The 23,830-nt window shown below is 43.1% G+C and overlaps 1 protein-coding gene across 1 annotated transcript in view; it reads right to left on the reverse strand.

Annotated features, from left to right (window-relative positions):
* The window catches only part of tg (thyroglobulin), a 74,885-nt gene extending 67,125 nt beyond the window's left edge, over window positions 1–7,760 (reverse strand). The window contains exons 1-3 of the mRNA XM_083761363.1: window positions 7,684–7,760; window positions 3,605–3,707; window positions 959–1,056 (exon numbers count right to left, since the gene is read on the reverse strand). Coding sequence (XP_083617489.1) covers window positions 959–1,056; window positions 3,605–3,707; window positions 7,684–7,759 — 277 coding nt within the window. The 5' untranslated portion in view covers window position 7,760. The remainder of the gene's footprint in view (window positions 1–958; window positions 1,057–3,604; window positions 3,708–7,683) is intronic.
* Between the last annotated feature and the right edge of the window lie 16,070 nt (window positions 7,761–23,830).

A 23,830-nucleotide genomic window follows, 5' to 3' on the forward strand; every position in this document is an offset into this window, starting at 1 on the left:
ATGCATACGTTTATTTAACAGGGACAATACAAAAAACAATGTATTTACTATTTGTAGTTGTAAAAACATGAAACCGTTGCAATGTATATGGGTTTGTAGCCAAGGCTAATTTGCAACCCCAGTCCATGGTTAGGCCTTGCTATGGTTCTATACCTCCACCTAATGTGGCTAGTGGCTGGATGGTAACCGTAAGGTTGCCAGTTCGATCCCGGGCTCCCCCAGAGTTAGTGTCGAAGTGTCCTTGAGCAAGACTCTGAACCCCTAATTGCTCCTGATGTGCTGGCATTGCATGGTTTCCACTGCCATCGGTGTATGAATGTGTGTGTGAGTGGGTGAATGTAATACACAATCTATATAAATGCACCATTTACCATTTAGTAGGGCTGTCACGATTACAATTTTACGTTGATCATGATTAATTGTCACAGTGGGACAGTGGGACGTTACAATTTGTATTTCCGTTAGCTTTTTAAGCTTCGTAATCACAAATTGCACACGTCAGATATGACACATAATTAATTAATTTTATCAATGTTTCAACACTTATAGAATGGATTAAACATTGTATCAGGAGGAGGTCCCTGTCCATTCCCCTGCCTGGCTGTTATTACAGAGGCTATATGCACATGCATGACGTGAGTTTAACCCATTTTGGTATTTTAAACGTTATGTTATACTTTAGCTATTGAAAAATAGCAGATCTACAAGCTCATAGCGCGCCACCGAGTGGCGCGCTATGAGCTTGTAGGTCTGCAATTTTTCTTCCACTCAGTATGCGCATGCATGAAGTGACCGGCATATCGAGTGACGAATCGGGGGACAAAGTGAATTTAATGTTGTTTAAAGCAATTGAATGCAATCAAATAGGACTTTTCTGTATGGATGTTTTATATCGGCTGTCAAAGCCAGGAAGCAGTTTTTTCTGCCACTCAGTGGGCGTTCCCGCCGCATAACTTACAGTGCGGAACAGAGTTGTTGGTTCGAGTCCCTGGTATCTCCTGATTCTGGCTGTCGACACACCAACATGTCACACCGCTCCCGCTGCACTGCACGTGGCTGGAAAGCACACACACGCGTGCACACGCACACGCACACACACACACACACACACGCACACACACACACACACACACACACACACACACACACACACTCTCTTCGATTTATTTATTTGAATCCACAAATTACAATTAATTTGACAAGGAAACGAATATAACGGGGTTGACAGTTCATGTTCACTTAAAGGAGAATTCCATACTAAAAGGCTTTCTTACCTTTCTTTGTAGTCGTTACGTCCCCACCAAAGAGGTCCAGGTGTTATTTTGTGCAAAAGCTCCTTATTGGCTATTTCCCCTACCATAAGCCCTCAATGAATTGCATTGAATTGAATGGGATGTATGGGGTGTTGTGCTAATTCGCTTATTTCCATCGCTCAAAATTAAAAAATAATTGTATATATCCTCTCTTCATAATGTAAATAATAACCCAAGCGGCACACTTTACTACTTATTTAGATGGAAATACGTGAATTAGCATAACACCCCATACATCCCATTCAATTCAATGCAATTAATTTAGGGATTAATGGATTATGGTAGGGGAAATAGCCAATAAGGAGCTTTTGCACAAAATAACACCTGGACCTCTTTGATGGGGACGTAACAACTACAAAGAAAGGTAAGAAAGCCTTTTAGGATGGAATTCTCCTTTAAGGATACACGTGGCACCTCCTTCTCCACACAGACAAACTGCCTATAACAGCCCAAACAGAGCTCAGTATTTGGCAAGTTGTTTGGCTCTGCTTTTGGTCATGCCAGCTATTCTTAACCAGGCCACTCATGGTCAGTTTATGCACATAGCCCAGGCTTCCGAACACACACACACACACACACACACACACACACACACACACACACACACACACACACACACACACACACACACACACACACACACACACACACACACACACACACACACACACACACACACACACACACACACACACATTTAAATCCCAGTGCACGTGTCTGGAAAACACAACCCAGTGAGACAGTGGTCCTTGAGGGGGTTCCAGGTGGTGGCCGCCAGCTAAATGATGGAGAGTTTCATGACAACGCCATGACAGGGCCCAGGAAATGATTCCCAATGCATGTTTTCCCATATAGACATTTCAAAAAAGTATTTATTTAAAGACGTTTGCGCCGCGGATAAAGACAACTCGAGTTGTGACAAATCATCACAATTAACAAACAGAACATTTTGGGCCGAACACATAATTACAAAGAAGAAACAAACAACAAAAAGAGTGTTGTAAAATTGTGTTTGTTGTCATGATTTGTCACGACAAGAGTTGGCTTTGTACGAGGCTTAAAAGGTCTTTAAATAAATACTTTTTGAAATGTCTATGAGGAAAATGATAGGGGAATCATTTCCTGGGCCCTGGTAGGGGGCGGGACTACGACGCTCTATAGAGAATTGTTATTTTGCCTGTTATCTCTCCTAATGGTACCAACATCAATACAGCCTGTTATCTCTCCTAATGGTACCAACATCAATACAGCCTGTTATCTCTCCTAATGGTACCAACATCAATACAGCCTGTTATCTCTCCTAATGGTACCAACATCAATACAGCCTGTTATCTCTCCTAATGGTACCAACATCAATACAGCCTGTTATCTCTCCTAATGGTACCAACATCAATACAGCCTGTTATCTCTCCTAATGGTACCAACATCAATACAGCCTGTTATCTCTCCTAATGGTACCAACATCAATACAGCCTGTTATCTCTCCTAATGGTACCACCATCAATACAGCCTGTTATCTCTCCTAATGGTACCAACATCAATACAGCCTGTTATCTCTCCTAATGGTACCAACATCAATACAGCCTGTTATCTCTCCTAATGGTACCACCATCAATACAGCCTGTTATCTCTCCTAATGGTACCAACATCAATACAGCCTGTTATCTCTCCTAATGGTACCAACATCAATACAGCCTGTTATCTCTCCTAATGGTACCAACATCAATACAGCCTGTTATCTCTCCTAATGGTACCACCATCAATACAGCCTGTTATCTCTCCTAATGGTACCAACATCAATACAGCCTGTTATCTCTCCTAATGGTACCAACATCAATACAGCCTGTTATCTCTCCTAATGGTACCAACATCAATACAGCCTGTTATCTCTCCTAATGGTACCAACATCAATACACAGCATGGAGTCGTGGACCCAAACTTATCCAACAATAACAAAATATTCTAGTTTTGAACCGAGAGGTTCAAAGTGGAATTTTCCTTTTCATCGCACCCGAACCAGTGTCTTATGAGCGTGTAAAGGACAAGGTTGTGAAGGTGTGGAAAAGCCGTTTTGGCGCTGAGCCTGAGCGCCAACTATTCAAAACTTTCCCGCGATTTTGCCAATAATCCCATTCTTTGAGACACACGTCTGAGTTTTTGGCGGGCTCAAACACAGTAATCATGTGACGTTGATCCCCTTCCCCTATTGGCTCATATAGTAGGACATGACGTAATGTGTAGCAAGACAGACAGACAGACAGACAGACAGACAGACAGACAGACAGGTGTACCTGAAGCGGCCATCTTGTGTGCAGTGGGGGGCGTGGTCCTGTGGTCCAGCTTGTTGCCGTAGCGACTCACAGCTGGTGAGGCCGTCCTCCTCCAGCTGGTACTCTGAAAACGTTAATAGTAAAGATGATGAACCCATTCTGACCTGAGATCAGATTATATAAATGTCTTCTACATCCTGACAGTTTTCATTCTGACCTGAGATCAGATTCAAAAAATGTCTTCTACATCCTGACAGTTTTCCATTCTGACCTGAGATCAGGTTATATAAATGTCTTCTACATACTGACAGTTTTCCATTCTGACCTGAGATCAGATTATATAAATGTCTTCTACATCCGGACAGTTTTCCATTCTGACCTGAGATCAGATTATATAAATGTCTTCTACATCCTGACGGTTTTCCATTCTGACCTGAGATCAGATTATATAAATGTCTTCTACATCCTGACAGTTTTCCATTCTGACCTGAGATCAGATTAAAAAAATGTCTTCTACGTCAGTCGCTCTTAGATTGTTCAAAAATAGCAGATCTACAAGCTCGTAGCGCGCCACCGAGTGGCGCGCTACGAGCTTGTAGATCTGCTATTTTTCAATAGCTAAAGCATAACATACACCAAAACGGGTTCCCTCCCAGAATGGATTAATTAATTCATTCATATACCGCGGTGGTCATATTTAACCCATTCTGACCTGAGATCAGATTCATACGAGGTTTCCGCCGGACACACACTGGTCCTGATGAACCCATTCTGACCCGAGATCAGATTCTAAAAATGTCAGTCGTTCTTCGATTCAAGCTCGTATCGCGCCACTCGGTGGCGCGATATGAGCTTGTAGATCTGCTATTTTTAAATAGTTAAAGCATAACATGATGCTGACACCAAAATGGGTGCCCGGTCAGAATGGGTTAATGCATATAGGCTACGGAGCATCTATACTGTATTGCAGCGAATGTCCGCCGATTCAAATGTGTTCCGTTTTAACCCATTTTTAGACCTGAGATCGATTCTATCCAAATGTCTTCTAAATCCTGGCAGTTTTCTGAAAAACCTCATGTTTCTGTGCCAGTCGTTCTGAAACCTTTTCATGTCGAGGACCACCCAAGAATATGTGTGATTGGCCAAAGACCCCCATCTGAACATATGTTGTTCCAGCGACCTCCCAGAAGCAAAGATTTGAGTTATAAACGTTGGCTCTGAGAGAATATATTATGTTCAAAGATTTGAGTTAAAAACGTTCGCTCTGTGAGAATATATGTTCAAAGATTTGAGTTAAAAACGTTCGCTCTGAGAGAATATATTATGTTCAAAGATTTGAGTTAAAACGTTCACTCTGAGAGAATATATTATGTTCAAAGATTTGAGTTATAAACGTTCACTCTGAGAGAATATATTATGTTCAAAGATTTGAGTTAAAACGTTCACTCTGAGAGAATATATTATGTTCAAAGATTTGAGTTATAAACGTTCACTCTGAGAGAATATATTATGTTCAAAGATTTGAGTTAAAACGTTCACTCTGAGAGAATATATTATGTTCAAAGATTTGAGTTATAAACGTTCACTCTGAGAGAATATATTATGTTCAAAGATTTGAGTTATAAACGTTGGCTCTGAGAGAATATATTATGTTCAAAGATTTGAGTTATAAACGTTGGCTCTGTGAGAATATATATGTTCAAAGATTTGAGTTATAAACGTTGGCTCTGTGAGAATATATATGTTCAAAGATTTGAGTTATAAACGTTGGCTCTGTGAGAATATATATGTTCAAAGATTTGAGTTATAAACGTTGGCTCTGAGAGAATATATTATGTTCAAAGATTTGAGTTAAAAACGTTGGCTCTGAGAGAATATATTATGTTCAAAGATTTGAGTTAAAAACGTTCGCTCTGAGAGAATATATTATGTTCAAAGATTTGAGTTAAAAACGTTCGCTCTGAGAGAATATATATGTTCAAAGATTTGAGTTAAAAACGTTCACTCTGAGAGAATATATTATGTTCAAAGATTTGAGTTAAAAACGTTCGCTCTGAGAGAATATATTATGTTCAAAGATTTGAGTTAAAAACGTTCGCTCTGAGAGAATATATTATGTTCAAAGATTTGAGTTAAAAACGTTCACTCTGAGAGAATATATTATGTTCAAAGATTTGAGTTAAAAACGTTCGCTCTGAGAGAATATATTATGTTCAAAGATTTGAGTTAAAAACGTTCGCTCTGAGAGAATATATTATGTTCAAAGATTTGAGTTAAAAACGTTCACTCTGAGAGAATATATTATGTTCAAAGATTTGAGTTAAAAACGTTCGCTCTGAGAGAATATATTATGTTCAAAGATTTGAGTTAAAAACGTTCGCTCTGAGCGAATATATATTCAAAGATTTGAGTTATAAACGTTCACTCTGAGAGAATATATTATGTTCAAAGATTTGAGTTAAAAACGTTCGCTCTGAGAGAATATATATGTTCAAAGATTTGAGTTAAAAACGTTCGCTCTGAGAGAATATATTATGTTCAAAGATTTGAGTTAAAACGTTCACTCTGAGAGAATATATTATGTTCAAAGATTTGAGTTAAAAACGTTCGCTCTGAGAGAATATATATGTTCAAAGATTTGAGTTAAAAACGTTCGCTCTGAGAGAATATATTATGTTCAAAGATTTGAGTTAAAAACGTTGGCTCTGGGAGAATATATATGTTCAAAGATTTGAGTTAAAAACGTTCGCTCTGAGAGAATATATTATGTTCAAAGATTTGAGTTAAAAACGTTCGCTCTGAGAGAATATATTATGTTCAAAGATTTGAGTTAAAAACGTTCGCTCTGAGAGAATATATTATGTTCAAAGATTTGAGTTAAAAACGTTCGCTCTGAGAGAATATATTATGTTCAAAGATTTGAGTTAGAAACGTTCACGCTGAGAGAATATATTATGTTCAAAGATTTGAGTTAAAAACGTTCGCTCTGAGAGAATATATTATGTTCAAAGATTTGAGTTAAAAACGTTCGCTCTGAGAGAATATATTATGTTCAAAGATTTGAGTTAAAAACGTTCGCTCTGAGAGAATATATTATGTTCAAAGATTTGAGTTAAAAACGTTCGCTCTGAGCGAATATATATTCAAAGATTTGAGTTAAAAACGTTCACTCTGAGAGAATATATTATGTTCAAAGATTTGAGTTAAAAACGTTCGCTCTGAGCGAATATATATTCAAAGATTTGAGTTAAAAACGTTCGCTCTGAGAGAATATATATGTTCAAAGATTTGCGCCACATTTTCACGATTTTTCAAAAATAGCAGACCTAAAAGCTCATAGTCAACTGTCAATGTTCAATTTATCAATTCAAACTATGGCAAAAAAGAGAAAATTGGCTACTTTTTTAAACTGACGAAAAAATCCCACCCGTGTGAAGCGCTCTTATCATCGTATACATCATCGTACGATCATCTCATTCCGGCCAATCACAATTTGCGTCCTCACTTTTGTCTTCAGTGTTTGTGTGTTACGCAATGTTTTCGGTTTACACAAAACACTCAAACTTGTCCATTCATTGTCAATGGCATTTAATCCATTCTGGGCGGGAAGCCCTTTTGCTGTTAGCATTATGTTATGCTTTACCTATTGAAAAATAGCAGATCTACAAGCTCGTAGCGCGCCACCGAGTGGTGCGCTACGAGCTTATAGGTCTGCTATTTTTGAAAAATCGAAGAACGACTGAAAACAGAAAACTGTCAGGATGTACAAGACATTTCTAGAATCTGATCTCAGGTCAGAATGGGTTAATGTTTGTGTTAGGACCACATTTGGGTTACACACACACACACACACACACACACACACACACACACACACACACACACACACACACACACACACACACACACACACATAGGACATAGGAGGGGATATCTGCCCTCAATAAAAATACAAGAAATAAAACACTATAACAGACAGACAGACAGACAGACAGACAGACAGACAGACAGACAGACAGACAGACAGACAGACAGACAGACAGACAGACAGACAGACAGACAGACAGGCAGACAGACAGACAGACAGGTATATGTCTCACCTGAGGCCTTGCCGTGTGTCAGACGGCAGCAGCAGCAGAGCAGCAGACAGGTGGAGATGATTACCCACGATGCCATGGTGCAGACTGGTGACACCACCCTGGCCCGGAGGCCTCTTTATAGCTGGCAATGTGCACTGTCATGATGACGGGCACGCACGCACGCACACACACACACATACACACGCACGTACACACACACTTCTCCATCTCCTCATCATCATCATCATCGTCTTCGTGTCGCTTCAACAGCCTCCTCTGACGTTCATACGAACGCAAGTAATCGGATTATTTACTCAAGTAAAACTAGCAATACCAGCATTATATGAAGCCCAAACCGCACCGATGCATGTGACTCGTCTCAACTCAACTCGCAAGAACACACTTTTAAGCCATTCTGGACGGGAACCACATGCTGTTTTAAACATTATGTTATACGTTAAGCTATTGAAAAGTAGCAGATCTACAAGCTCATAGCACGGCACTGAGTGCCCCGCTACGAGCTTTGTAGATCTGCAAATTGTTTTTAAATCATGAAAATGTGGCTCAAGTCTTTGAATATACTCTTTCAGAGCGAACGTTTTTAACTCAAATCTTTGCTTCTGGGGGGTCCCTGGAACTACATATTTTCAGATGCGGGTCAGCGGCCGATTACAGATCATTTTTGGGGTCCTTGACATGAAATAGTTTGAGAACCACTGACATAGAAACATAGTTTTTTCAGAGAACTGTCATGATTTAGAAGACATTCGTGGAATCTGGTCTCAGGTCTAAAATGGGTTAAGGTAAACCGTCAAAGTGTAGATGTAGATGATTGGATAGCCTATGTTTAAAATAGATCTTAATCTGTTAATGTATAGTATGCTTTGTAATAATAATAAAATTGGATAGCCTATGTTTAAAATAGATCTTAACCCATTCTGAACGGGCACCCATTTTGGTGTTGGCATCATATTATGCTTTAGCTATTCAAAAATAGCAGATCTACAAGCTCATAGCGCGCCACCGAGTGGCGCGATACAAGCTTGTAGGTCTGCTATTTTTGAAAAATCGAAGAACGACTGACATTTTTTTAATCTGATCTCAGGTCAGAATGGGTTAATAATGAAACTGTCAGGATGTAATAGACATTTTTTTAATCTGATCTCAGGTCAGAATGGGTTAATAATGAAACTGTCAGGATGTAATAGACATTTTTTTAATCTGATCTCAGGTCAGAATGGGTTAATATGTTAATGTAGTATGCTTTGTAATAATAATCTAATTCTGCCAAGTAACTCAAGTTTTCAAATAATGATATAGTATAGAGTAAAACGTATTTGCTACTCTGAGATGGAGTGGAGTAGAAGTATGAAGTATCCAACGAATGGAAAGACGTTGAGTAAATGAAATGTACCTCACAAGTGCACATACCGTATATTGGTACCATAGAGTAATAGGCTACAGATTATAGGGTACAGAGTAATAGGGTACAGAGTAATAGGGTACAGAGTAATAGGGTACAGAGTAAACGTACTTAGTTACTTTCCCTCACAAGCTACCATCATCTTCCTCTTGAACTCCAAGTCAGTGGAACTAAGATCCTTCCTGACTCACGTCCAACTGTTGAAGCCCTCTCAAACACACTCTGCTGTGTGTGTGTGTGTGTGTGTGTGTGTGTGTGTGTGTGTGTGTGTGTGTGTGTGTGTGTGTGTGTGTGTGTGTGTGTGTGTGTGTGTGTGTGTGTGTGTGTGTGTGTGTGTGTGTGTGTGTGTGTGTGTGTGTGTGTTCTGGGAGTGCTTGTGCTCACCATTCAGGCGAGCTGCTGACGGGTCAGATTGTGAAGCCCTCGAACTCTCATCCAAATGTTCTCGACATTTATTTAAAACGCTATAATGTCTTCTCTTATCTTTCTGACTTCTTTTTGAGGGGCGCTAGCTCTCCTATGTCCAGCTTCATGTGTGTGTGTGTGTGTGTGTGTGTGTACCACATAGCTGTGATTTGATTGGCTGAGGGCTTAAAAACTGAAGATAAATGAGTGAGGACAGAAAAGTGAGGATGCCAAAAGTAACTGGCCAGAATGTGATGATGTATGAATGATGTATGATATATGTATGTATGATGTAGCCTATGTATGATGTATGAATGATGTATGATGTATGTATGTGTGTATGTATGTATGTATGTATGTATGATGTATGTATGTATGTATGTATGTATGTATGTATGTATGATGTATGATGTATGGTGTATGATGGATGTATGGATGTATGTATGTATGATGGATGTATGATGTATGTATGTATGATGTATGTATGTATTTGGTTAGAATGGGTAGGGTTTAAAAAAAGGCAAGAATTTGCTCTGGTGCACTGGCCTAAAAGTGGGTCCTTAAAAACTGCTAAAACGTCTGAAATGTATGTATGTAGGTATGTATGTGTGTGTGTGTATTTTAAAAGGGGGGGGGGGGGGGGGGGGGGGGGGGGGGGGGCTTTTTGGTAAAAATCCCTGCCCGCAATACCTTCCTATATTTAAAATGAGTCCAAAATAGGGTTACCAGTGAAGGGCCAACTGCCTATTCACTGGGGACTATGCAAGGCAGAGGCGTCCACCCCCCTGAGTCCAAGTTTAAGCTAGACCGCATACCTAAACCATATTCTAAAACCCAATGGTAAAATGGATATAAAAAAAAAAGGACATTAATAAAACAACCTAAAACCAAACAGGAGTAAAAGTTCACAGCAAGGCCTGGATACCATTTATTTATTTACATAAAAATGAACAGGAAGGGGATAAAAATCAACTTCTTTCATTAAGACCAGTGGGTGTTACAGTTTGTAATTTTTTTATCCATCTGTGTTCCATGAGTTTCCGCTGTCCACTGGTCCAACGGACTCCACATTCCAGACCTGAAATGATGAGGTTAGCGATAGGATGGGATTGAAAGTGTGTGTACAGAGTTGTGTGTATGTCTGCTCGTTGGATGTGATATAAGTGTTGTTTGAGGCGTGTTTCTAGTGTGTGTCCGGTTTCTCCTATGTAGTGTTTGTGACATTGTGTGCAGGTGATGATGTAGACTATATTGGGTGTGGTCAGAGACAGGGGATCCGTGATGGGGGAGGAAGTGTGACTATGGGGGTTATTGATGAATTTGCGGGGTTTGAAATGGAGTGTATGAGGCTGTGGGGGCTTGGGAGGTAAAGTGGAAAATTTGGAATGCACAAGGAGGTCACCCAGGTTCTTGTTCCGTCTAAGTGCTGAAATTACTGAATGTGTTTGTAATGGGGGGTAGGATTGTTGTGTGGTGGTGAAATTCTGTTTAAATTTGTGGTGTAGTGGTTGGAGTGTATGTGAAAATGTGGTTATGAATGGGAGTAGTGTTGTAATGGTAGAGGAGCCGATGGCCTGGATGGTGGGAGAAGAAGAGTTAGAGGAGGGAAGACCTAGAGGAGAGGGTAATGTGTGGGCCCCGTCCAGGTCCGTCCCTGTCCCCGCGCTAGAGAGAGGCTGAGGTGGCTGGGGAAGAAGGCTAGGATTGAGGTTAGGGTGAGGAATGGGGGTGAGAGGGTTAGAGGTAGGAGGCAGAGTGTTGGTGGAGAGTGACTGGGCGGGGGAGAGAGAGGCCAGGGCATTGCTCCTGATGGTACGCAAAAACCTTTTGCTATAACCTCTCCTTCGGAGGACTGTAAAGAGTGTGTGTGTGGCCTGAGTAAAGTGTTCCCTATTGGATGAAATCCTGAAAAACCGAATGATTTGTGATTTGATGATTCCTGCAAATGTGTGCTTTGGGTGGTAGCTGTGTTTATGGAGTAGTGCGTGTGTGTCTGTGTCCTTAAAATAAATTTTTGTCAGTAGTTGTTTATGTGTAGGATCTATTGTATGAAAAAATACGGTGGTGTCCAGGAAGTTAATCTCTGTTGGATGAATTATGTGTTTGATGGTTATGGAAGCATGGTGTGTGTTCAAAATCTGTAAAAATGTATCAAACTGTTGTAAGGTGTGTGGCCAGAGTCCTATGATGTCATCTAAAAATCTGAAATACATGGTAGGTTGTAGTGGACACTTTGCTAAGGCCTCTCTCTCCCACTCACTCATGTATATGTTAGCATAAGCGGGTGCAAATTTCTTGCCCATAGCTGTGCCCTCTATCTGTAAGTAATGTTTGTTATTAAATGTGAAGTCATTGCAATTAAGACTAAGTTCTAATAGTTGTAAAATGGCATTGTCTGGTCTAGTGTTGTCCGGGTGTGTCTGGAAAAGGTTTCTAACTGCCTGTAAGCCAGTGGCTGTATGTATGTTAGTGTAAAGGCTGTCAATGTCTATGGTGAAAATGTATGTGTGTGGTGGCACGGCTATGGGCTTGATTTTTTCCAGGAAATCATATGTGTCTCTTAAATAACTGGCGTGTATGGTGGAGAGGGGGTTGAGGAAGTGGTCTATGTATTGTGCTATGTGGTAGGACTCACTGCTGCAGTCTGACACTATGGGTCTGCCGGGAGGCACCTCGAAGGGAATAGTCCAAGTCTGGGGATCCTTATGGATTTTGGGTAGTAGATAGAAAATCCTAGGTCTGGGGTTATCGGGTCCATAGAGGAAGTCGCGTTGTTTGGAGGTGATGTAGTTTTGGTGATAAAGTGTTGTAATGATTTGTCTGAGTTTGATCTGAGTCTGTGGTTGTATGCTGGCTGCTATGTGAGTGTAGTATCTAGTGTTGGAAAGTTGTCTGTTGGCTTCATATGTGTATTGGAAATTATCTAGAATGACTATTTTTGAACCTTTATCAGCTGGTTTAATAACTATTCGGTTGTTGTTCCGCAGTGTTGTGATGCTGTTCCGTTCGTCTGTGGTCAGGTTGTCAGGTCTGTCTGGTGGTGGGTGGTACTGATTAAGTGTATGGTTATCTAGCTGTATGAGGTCTCGTATCCTGCCGTCCACCTGGGAGAGTTTTGGCTCCCAAGTGGAGGGCAGGACAAAAGGTGTACGTCCGTCTGTCTGTGTGTTTTGGAAAAAGTCTATTAGTTTAAGTCTCCTATGGTATCTGTGTGTGTCCCTTCGAAGTGCCTCCCAATCTGTCCCTGTGGGTCGAGGAATGTAGGCGAGACCCCTCTCCAGCAACTGGGCCTCTGCGGCCGTGAGACGGACGGACCTGGACAGGTTCAACACATTGGAGTGGGGGTCAGGTGCTGGTCGGAGGGACTGAAGGGCTGTTGGACGTTGAGAGGAAGAGGAAGAGGGGGGAAGAATGGTGGTGGACGGTGTGGGAGAGGGGGGAGGGAGGGGGGAGGGGGGAGGAGGAGGAGGAGGAGGAGGAGGAGGAGAGGAGCCTGTTGGGAACAAGGCAGGTGCCAGAGGAAGGGGAGAGGTAGGGCAGGAATCCAGGCCTCGGCTCCTGTTTAAAGAAAATTTAGATGTGTGCACCAGTGGTTGAATATTTTGACTGCTGTGTTGTGTGTCCAGTGTATGTTATCGGGTTCTGTGTGAAACTGCTCGGGGTCAACTGGTGGGATGTATGGGAAATGTGTGGAGATGTACTGGTTCATGAGTGATGATGTATGTATGTATGTATGTATGTATGTATGATGTATGTATGTATGATGTATGTATGTATGTATGATGGATGTATGATGGATGTATGATGTATGATGTATGATGTATGAATGTATGAATGTATGTATGTATGTATGTATGATGAATGTATGTATGTATGATGTATGATGTATGATGGATGTATGATGTATGATGTATTTGGTTGGAATGGGTAGGGTTTAAAAAAAGGCAAGAATTTGCTCTGGTGCACTGGCCTAAAAGTGGGTCCTTAAAAACTGCTAAAACGTCTGAAATGTATGTATGTAGGTATGTATGTGTGTGTGTATTTTAAAAGGGGGGGGGGGGGGGGGGGGGCTTTTTGGTAAAAATCCCTGCCCGCAATACCTTCCTATATTTAAAATGAGTCCAAAATAGGGTTACCAGTGAAGGGCCAACTGCCTATTCACTGGGGACTATGCAAGGCAGAGGCGTCCACCCCCCTGAGTCCAAGTTTAAGCTAGACCGCATACCTAAACCATATTCTAAAACCCAATGGTAAAATGGATATAAAAAAAGGACATTAATAAAACAACCTAAAACCAAACAGGAGTAAAAGTTCACAGCAAGGCCTGGATACCATTTATTTATTTACATAAAAATGAACAGGAAGGGGATAAAAATCAACTTCTTTCATTAAGACCAGTGGGTGTTACAGTTTGTAATTTTTTTATCCATCTGTGTTCCATGAGTTTCCGCTGTCCACTGGTCCAACGGACTCCACATTCCAGACCTGAAATGATGAGGTTAGCGATAGGATGGGATTGAAAGTGTGTGTACAGAGTTGTGTGTATGTCTGCTCGTTGGATGTGATATAAGTGTTGTTTGAGGCGTGTTTCTAGTGTGTGTCCGGTTTCTCCTATGTAGTGTTTGTGACATTGTGTGCAGGTGATGATGTAGACTATATTGGGTGTGGTCAGAGACAGGGGATCCGTGATGGGGGAGGAAGTGTGACTATGGGGGTTATTGATGAATTTGCGGGGTTTGAAATGGAGTGTATGAGGCTGTGGGGGCTTGGGAGGTAAAGTGGAAAATTTGGAATGCACAAGGAGGTCACCCAGGTTCTTATTCCGTCTAAGTGCTGAAATTACTGAATGTGTTTGTAATGGGGGGTAGGATTGTTGTGTGGTGGTGAAATTCTGTTTAAATTTGTGGTGTAGTGGTTGGAGTGTATGTGAAAATGTGGTTATGAATGGGAGTAGTGTTGTAATGGTAGAGGAGCCGATGGCCTGGATGGTGGGAGAAGAAGAGTTAGAGGAGGGAAGACCTAGAGGAGAGGGTAATGTGTGGGCCCCGTCCAGGTCCGTCCCTGTCCCCGCGCTAGAGAGAGGCTGAGGTGGCTGGGGAAGAAGGCTAGGATTGAGGTTAGGGTGAGGAATGGGGGTGAGAGGGTTAGAGGTAGGAGGCAGAGTGTTGGTGGAGAGTGGCTGGGTGGGGGAGAGAGAGGCCAGGGCATTGCTCCTGATGGTACGCAAAAACCTTTTACTGTAACCTCTCCTTCGGAGGACTGTAAAGAGTGTGTGTGTGGCCTGAGTAAAGTGTTCCCTATTGGATGAAATCCTGAAAAACCGAATGATTTGTGATTTGATGATTCCTGCAAATGTGTGCTTTGGGTGGTAGCTGTGTTTATGGAGTAGTGCGTGTGTGTCTGTGTCCTTAAAATAATTTTTTGTCAGTAGTTGTTTATGTGTAGGATCTATTGTATGAGAAAATACGGTGGTGTCCAGGAAGTTAATCTCTGTTGGATGAATTATGTGTTTGATGGTTATGGAAGCATGGTGTGTGTTCAAAATCTGTAAAAATGTATCAAACTGTTGTAAGGTGTGTGGCCAGAGTCCTATGATGTCATCTAAAAATCTGAAATACATGGTAGGTTGTAGTGGACACTTTGCCAAGGCCTCTCTCTCCCACTCACTCATGTATATGTTAGCATAAGCGGGTGCAAATTTCTTGCCCATAGCTGTGCCCTCTATCTGTAAGTAATGTTTGTTATTAAATGTGAAGTCATTGCAATTAAGACTAAGTTCTAATAGTTGTAAAATGGCATTGTCTGGTCTAGTGTTGTCCGGGTGTGTCTGGAAAAGGTTTCTAACTGCCTGTAAGCCAGTGGCTGTATGTATGTTAGTGTAAAGGCTGTCAATGTCTATGGTGAAAATGTATGTGTGTGGTGGCACGGCTATGGGCTTGATTTTTTCCAGGAAATCATATGTGTCTCTTAAATAACTGGCGTGTATGGTGGAGAGGGGGTTGAGGAAGTGGTCTATGTATTGTGCTATGTGGTAGGACTCACTGCTGCAGTCTGACACTATGGGTCTGCCGGGAGGCACCTCGAAGGGAATAGTCCAAGTCTGGGGATCCTTATGGATTTTGGGTAGTAGATAGAAAATCCTAGGTCTGGGGTTATCGGGTCCATAGAGGAAGTCGCGTTGTTTGGAGGTGATGTAGTTTTGGTGATAAAGTGTTGTAATGATTTGTCTGAGTTTGATCTGAGTCTGTGGTTGTATGCTGGCTGCTATGTGAGTGTAGTATCTAGTGTTGGAAAGTTGTCTGTTGGCTTCATATGTGTATTGGAAATTATCTAGAATGACTATTTTTGAACCTTTATCAGCTGGTTTAATAACTATTCGGGTGTTGTTCCGCAGTGTTGTGATGCTGTTCCGTTCGTCTGTGGTCAGGTTGTCAGGTCTGTCTGGTGGTGGGTGGTACTGATTAAGTGTATGGTTATCTAGCTGTATGAGGTCTCGTATCCTGCCGTCCACCTGGGAGAGTTTTGGCTCCCAAGTGGAGGGCAGGACAAAAGGTGTACGTCCGTCTGTCTGTGTGTTTTGGAAAAAGTCTATTAGTTTAAGTCTCCTATGGTATCTGTGTGTGTCCCTTCGAAGTGCCTCCCAATCTGTCCCTGTGGGTCGAGGAATGTAGGCGAGACCCCTCTCCAGCAACTGGGCCTCTGCGGCCGTGAGACGGACGGACCTGGACAGGTTCAACACATTGGAGTGGGGGTCAGGTGCTGGTCGGAGGGACTGAAGGGCTGTTGGACGTTGAGAGGAAGAGGAAGAGGGGGGAAGAAAGGTGGTGGACGGTGTGGGAGAGGGGGGAGGGAGGGGGGAGGGGGGAGGAGGAGGAGGAGGAGGAGGAGGAGGAGGAGGAGGAGAGGAGCCTGTTGGGAACAAGGCAGGTGCCAGAGGAAGGGGAGAGGTAGGGCAGGAATCCAGGCCTCGGCTCCTGTTTAAAGAAAATTTAGATGTGTGCACCAGTGGTTGAATATTTTGACTGCTGTGTTGTGTGTCCAGTGTATGTTATCGGGTTCTGTGTGAAACTGCTCGGGGTCAACTGGTGGGATGTATGGGAAATGTGTGGAGATGTACTGGTTCATGAGTGTGAGGTTCTTTTTCTGTTTGACTGTTAGGAACTGGGAGAAGTTGATGAGGGGAATATGGATGGTGGCGTTTGGGAAGGTCCGTTGTGCCTCCTTGTGCATCCCATTAAGCTGCCTATAGGAGGTCTGGTCTGTATCATTGTCCTTGCAGTTGATGCCCACCGAGAGAATGACTTCTTCTACCCTGGGGTGAACCTCCGCCTTTTCCAAAACCTTGGTCAGGTGGTTGAAGGTCGCCCCAGGGTAGCTGTCTATCTGGAGGTCAGTGTGGTGTGATGGTGGAATTCTATTTAAGTTAGAGTCCCCCAAGATGGCCACCGGCTTATGGACCACAATGTTCCAGTCCAACACCTTTCTCTTTGGCCTGGCCTTGTGGTATGTGGGTATGCAGGGAAGTGCTGGGGATGTAGGGGGTGGTGACATGGGTGGATGTGAGGCGCCAGTGGTGAGAGGCTGCGGGATCGGGTGGTTCTGAGAGGGTTCAGAGGGGCCTGTTTGGTCACGGTTGTTCCCGTATCGAGGCCTACTCATCATTACCCGGGATCTCAGGGTACCGATCCCGCGCTTCACACCGGCGCCTCCTGTGGGGGAAAGGGAAATGGAGTTTAATTCATTGGATAATGCTGGGATGTGCTGTGGAGTGGTGGGTGTGGTGGGAAGTACTGGTGAGGTGGGTTGGAGTGGGCTTGGGGCTGTGGATTCCTCACAGGTAGAGCACTCCCTGGGTTGGAAACGGGGGGAGGTTCCAGTGGTGGTGTGGGTATTCTTGGGTGTTGAGGAGGCAGAAGGAAGGGGATAGGGTGAGCTGCCCGCAACCTCCACATCCCGAACCCCGTTAGGGGGTCCGGGTGCAGAGGAGGCGGGCAGTGTTGAGTCCTCCGGGACCGGGGGGAGGGGGGTTGTGGGGGGCAACCGGGAGCTGGTCCTGTGGGGTTTTGCTCTCTGTGGCTGGGGGGGCGCCAGAGCAAAGGCCTCTGGACGCCTCCCCAGGGACAGAGAGCAAATGGGTCTGGGTTGTGGGCGGGGGGCACTAGGGAGGACGGGTCGCTGGTCTGTGGGGGTTATGAGGAGGGGTGGGATGGTAGGCCGCCTGGTTATAGGGAGGGTGAGAAGGGGTGGGATGGAAGGCGTTGGGAGTAAGGCTGGTGGGGAAGTGTTCCTGCCTAGAGGAGGGGGGAACACTTGGGCTGGGGTCCTAGGGTGTGGGAGAAGGCCAGGCCGAGCACTAGCAGAGCTATTGGGAGGTCTCGAGTGAGGTGGAGGGGGGGCGGTGTGTGTTGCTGTGTATGTGTTCGCTCGTGTATGTATGTTGTAGCGGTTTGTATGTGTGAAATGTTGCTGTGTATTGAGTTGTGTCTGTGTATGTTGTCTGTGTTGTGTGTGTTGTGTTGGCTGTGTGTGTTGTGTGTGTTGTGTGGTTGGCTGTGTGTGTTGTGTTGGCTGTCTGTGTTGTGTGTGTAGAGTGTGTTGTGTGTGTTGTGTGTGTCGTGTGGTTGGCTGTGTGTGTTGTGTGTGTTGTGTGTGTTGTGTGGTTGGCTGTGTGTGTTGTGTGTGTTGTGTGTGTTGTGTGTTTGGCTGTGTGTGTTGTGTGTGTTGTGTGGTTGGCTGTGTGTGTTGTGTGGGTGTCTGTATCTGTAATATGTTGCTAACCCGGGTTAGGGTTGCAGTAGTCAGTCTCTGGGTGTATCGTTTGTGTGCCCAACCTATGGCTATGGCATAGGCCATGGGGTTGTGTGGGTGTATGTCTGGTGTGAGTGTGTCTATGGTGTCTGTGTAGTGTGTTTGTAATATGTGCATGTTTGTGTTCATCCAGTTGTGTGTGTTGTGGGCCACCTGGGTGGTGGTGGTCTCAGTGGGGCAGGCGGGTTTGATGAAGGTGGTGAGTTTGTTCACCTGTCTCATCATCCCAACAGGGAAGGACCCCGTCCGGAGCGCCCTGTCAGCCACCTCTCCATGGTGAACAGCTTGAATTATTTTAAAATAAAGCTTAGCTGTCTGCCTGGTGGCTTCATCGGGAGGGTGACTAAGGGGGGGCTGGCTGTGAGGTACAGGGTGATGTGGGCGTGTAGTAGGGGTATGGGAAGACAGAGGTATAGGGGGATATCTGTTGGTGAAGGGTGGTCTGGCTACTTGTGCATATGTGGGTCTACGGGGAAAACTGTGTGCAGAGGGATGTTGCATGGTGAGGGTGGTGGCTAGTACTAACAAAAGGGAATGGGGTTAAGTGTGGAGGCACTTAAAAACAACAAATACAAATTTAAAATACAATCCCATCTGGGGTGAGCAGCTGTAAGGTACAGTATGCTGCCCAGGGTTGGGCCCTTACCACCTGGGTTGGATGCGCCTGGAGCCTGGAGCCTGGAGCCTGGAGCCTGGCTGGAAAGCTGCCTCCAGTTGCTGTTGTGGCTGCTGGATCTGCGGGCTCAGTGGTGGAGATGGTGATGAGTGGCAGTGGTGACCAGGGTTGGGCCCCCCATAGAAATTGTATTAAAAACCAAATTTATTGTTTAAAAGGTGCAACCAAGACTTAAAAGCAAAGAAACAAGTAAAAAGGGGGGGTCTAATCTAAAACTAAAAGGTCCTGACGTTTCGCTGTCCTTGCAGCTTCTTCAGAGGATATCTGGGGCAAGGGTGAGGGCCAACACCCCAAGGAGGAAATAAGTAAGGTGGTGTGTTCTGTGGGTGGAGTTAACTGTGGGGGTGTCCAAGGTGGTAAGGTGGTGGTGCCATGATATGGTTGGTCTGGGAGTGAGTCTGGGGGGGTGGATTTTGGAGGGAGGGGTTTTTTTGTTTTGGATTTGTTTAAGGGGGAAGGGAGAATAAAGGGGCTCTATAAAGCTAGCCTGTACTTTATCCAATGGTATAAAAGAATAAAAGAAAGAATAAAGGACTGAAGGAAGAAAGGAATAAAAGAATAAAAGAATAAAAAAATGAAATAATGAAGTAATGAAATAAGATAATAAAATATAATAAAATAACTAATGACATAATAAAATAATAAAATAATACAAATATAAAATAATACTATAATAATAAAAGCACTTAATACATAATGAGATAAAAAGGGAAAGAATGGAGAGAGGCAGAGAGTTAGTGGTATAATATGACTGATGATTATTATTAAGACCTGGAGAGGTGGTTATTTGAGGGCACCCCATCAGAGGAGCCCCCTGTAGGACAACAAGACAGGCAAACTCTAGGGTTATGACAGAGGGGTTACTCGAGACACTCCCATATATGCTCTGTGTGTACAGTGAGGACGGCTGATCCTCAGCCTTATTTGTCCAACTGGGGGACTCCAGGATTCCCTCAGTGGGCCCATGGTCCACTATAGGACCAGTGGACAGCGGAAACACATCCCTAAATTTGTGCTACCATACAATAAAACAGTTTTGTTAAAACAGTTAAAAAGAGACCCCTAGTGGCACTGGCCTTATGTATTTGGTTGGAATGGGTAGGGTTTAAAAAAAGGCAAGAATTTGCTCTGGTGCACTGGCCTAAAAGTGGGTCCTTAAAAACTGCTAAAACGTCTGAAATGTATGTATGTAGGTATGTAGGTGTGTGTGTATTTTAAAAGGGGGGGGGGCCTTTTTGGTAAAAATCCCTGCCCGCAATACCTTCATATATTTAAAATGAGTCCAAAATAGGGTTACCAGTGAAGGGCCAACTGCCTATTCACTGGGGACTATGCAAGGCAGAGGCGTCCACCCCCCTGAGTCCAAGTTTAAGCTAGACCGCATACCTAAACCATACTCTAAAACCCAATGGTAAAATGGATATAAAAAAAGGACATTAATAAAACAACCTAAAACCAAACAGGAGTAAAAGTTCACAGCAAGGCCTGGATACCATTTATTTATTTTACATAAAAATGAACAGGAAGGGGATAAAAATCAACTTCTTTCATTAAGACCAGTGGGTGTTACAGTTTGTAATTTTTTGATCCATCTGTGTTCCATGAGTTTCCGCTGTCCACTGGTCCAACGGACTCCACATTCCAGACCTGAAATGATGAGGTTAGCGATAGGATGGGATTGAAAGTGTGTGTACAGAGTTGTGTGTATGTCTGCTCGTTGGATGTGATATAAGTGTTGTTTGAGGCGTGTTTCTAGTGTGTGTCCGGTTTCTCCTATGTAGTGTTTGTGACATTGTGTGCAGGTGATGATGTAGACTATATTGGGTGTGGTCAGAGACAGGGGATCCGTGATGGGGGAGGAAGTGTGACTATGGGGGTTATTGATGAATTTGCGGGGTTTGAAATGGAGTGTATGAGGCTGTGGGGGCTTGGGAGGTAAAGTGGAAAATTTGGAATGCACAAGGAGGTCACCCAGGTTCTTATTCCGTCTAAGTGCTGAAATTACTGAATGTGTTTGTAATGGGGGGTAGGATTGTTGTGTGGTGGTGAAATTCTGTTTAAATTTGTGGTGTAGTGGTTGGAGTGTATGTGAAAATGTGGTTATGAATGGGAGTAGTGTTGTAATGGTAGAGGAGCCGATGGCCTGGATGGTGGGAGAAGAAGAGTTAGAGGAGGGAAGACCTAGAGGAGAGGGTAATGTGTGGGCCCCGTCCAGGTCCGTCCCTGTCCCCGCGCTAGAGAGAGGCTGAGGTGGCTGGGGAAGAAGGCTAGGATTGAGGTTAGGGTGAGGAATGGGGGTGAGAGGGTTAGAGGTAGGAGGCAGAGTGTTTGTGGAGAGTGGCTGGGCGGGGGAGAGAGAGGCCAGGGCATTGCTCCTGATGGTACGCAAAAACCTTTTTGTGTAACCTCTCCTTCGGAGGACTGTAAAGAGTGTGTGTGTGGCCTGAGTAAAGTGTTCCCTATTGGATGAAATCCTGAAAAACCGAATGATTTGTGATTTGATGATTCCTGCAAATGTGTGCTTTGGGTGGTAGCTGTGTTTATGGAGTAGTGCGTGTGTGTCTGTGTCCTTAAAATAATTTTTTGTCAGTAGTTGTTTATGTGTAGGATCTATTGTATGAAAAAATACGGTGGTGTCCAGGAAGTTAATCTCTGTTGGATGAATTATGTGTTTGATGGTTATGGAAGCATGGTGTGTGTTCAAAATCTGTAAAAATGTATCAAACTGTTGTAAGGTGTATGTATGTATGTATGTATGTATGTATGTATGTATGTATGTATGATGTATGTATGATGTATGTATGATGTATGTATGATGTATGTATGATGTATGTATGATGTATGTATGATGTATGTATGATGTATGTATGATGTATGTATGATGTATGTATGATGTATGTATGATGTATGTATGTATGTATGTATGATGGATGTATGGATGTATGGATGTATGATGTATGTATGTATGTATGTATGATGTATGTATGATGTATGTATGTATGTATGTATGTATGTATGTATGTATGTATGTATGATGTATGTATGATGTATGTATGTATGTATGTATGTATGTATGTATGTATGTATGTATGTATGTATGTATGTATGTATGTATGTATGTATGTATGATGTATGTATGATGTATGTATGATGTATGTATGATGTATGTATGATGTATGTATGTATGTATGTATGATGGATGTATGGATGTATGGATGTATGATGTATGTATGTATGTATGTATGATGTATGTATGATGTATGTATGTATGTATGTATGTATGTATGTATGTATGTATGTATGTATTTGGTTAGAATGGGTAGGGTTTAAAAAAAGGCAAGAATTTGCTCTGGTGCACTGGCCTAAAAGTGGGTCCTTAAAAACTGCTAAAACGTCTGAAATGTATGTATGTAGGTATGTATGTGTGTGTGTATTTTAAAAGGGGGGGGCCTTTTTGGTAAAAATCCCTGCCCGCAATACCTTCATATATTTAAAATGAGTCCAAAATAGGGTTACCAGTGAAGGGCCAACTGCCTATTCACTGGGGACTATGCAAGGCAGAGGCGTCCACCCCCCTGAGTCCAAGTTTAAGCTAGACCGCATACCTAAACCATACTCTAAAACACAATGGTAAAATGGATATAAAAAAAGGACATTAATAAAACAACCTAAAACCAAACAGGAGTAAAAGTTCACAGCAAGGCCTGGATACCATTTATTTATTTTACATAAAAATGAACAGGAAGGGGATAAAAATCAACTTCTTTCATTAAGACCAGTGGGTGTTACAGTTTGTAATTTTTTTATCCATCTGTGTTCCATGAGTTTCCGCTGTCCACTGGTCCAACGGACTCCACATTCCAGACCTGAAATGATGAGGTTAGCGATAGGATGGGATTGAAAGTGTGTGTACAGAGTTGTGTGTATGTCTGCTCGTTGGATGTGATATAAGTGTTGTTTGAGGCGTGTTTCTAGTGTGTGTCCGGTTTCTCCTATGTAGTGTTTGTGACATTGTGTGCAGGTGATGATGTAGACTATATTGGGTGTGGTCAGAGACAGGGGATCCGTGATGGGGGAGGAAGTGTGACTATGGGGGTTATTGATGAATTTGCGGGGTTTGAAATGGAGTGTATGAGGCTGTGGGGGCTTGGGAGGTATGTATGTATGTATGTATGTATGATGGATGTATGATGATTCTTTTGTATCTCGGAGAGACAAGCCAGCCAGAACTAAAGGGGGACTGCCCACAAGTTTTTAATGTAATTATTTTTTTGTCAAAAGCAAAAAGAATCAGCCTATGAATATTGGATGAAACAGGCGTACTGACAGAGACTAAAACAGATATTTCTTGTTATAAACAACACAGACACTAATTGTGTTGTTGTTGTGAAGCCTTGTATTTATTTTATTTCTTTCATTTTTTGTCCTTTAACTAAAACATGTGTTGTTGGTTTGTTTGTGGCATTTGGTACGTTTTGTTTTAGTTAACACTAGTACACAGGGCGGCTGTGGCTCAGGAGGTAGAGCAGGTCGTCCAATGATCCCTGGGTCGGCGGTTCGAATCCCGGCTCCTCCTCCTGTCCACATGTCGAAGTGTCCTTGGGCAAGACATTGAACCCTACATTGCCTCCAATGAGTCGGTCGGTGTGAGCTCGCCACCGTTGGTGTGTGAATGTGGGAAGTGAGGACGCTGGCATCGACTGTTCGCCGCTTCACCTCCCAATGTATGAATGAATGAACCTTCACCTCCCAATGTATGAATGAATGAACCTTCACCTCCCAACGTATGAATGAATGAACCTTCGCCTCCCAACGTATGAATGAATGAACCTTCACCTCCCAACGTATGAATGAAT

This window comes from Protomyctophum parallelum, assembly GCF_964188405.1.
Source record: "Protomyctophum parallelum genome assembly, chromosome: 3".
In the NCBI taxonomy this organism is placed as follows: Eukaryota; Metazoa; Chordata; class Actinopteri; order Myctophiformes; family Myctophidae; genus Protomyctophum; species Protomyctophum parallelum.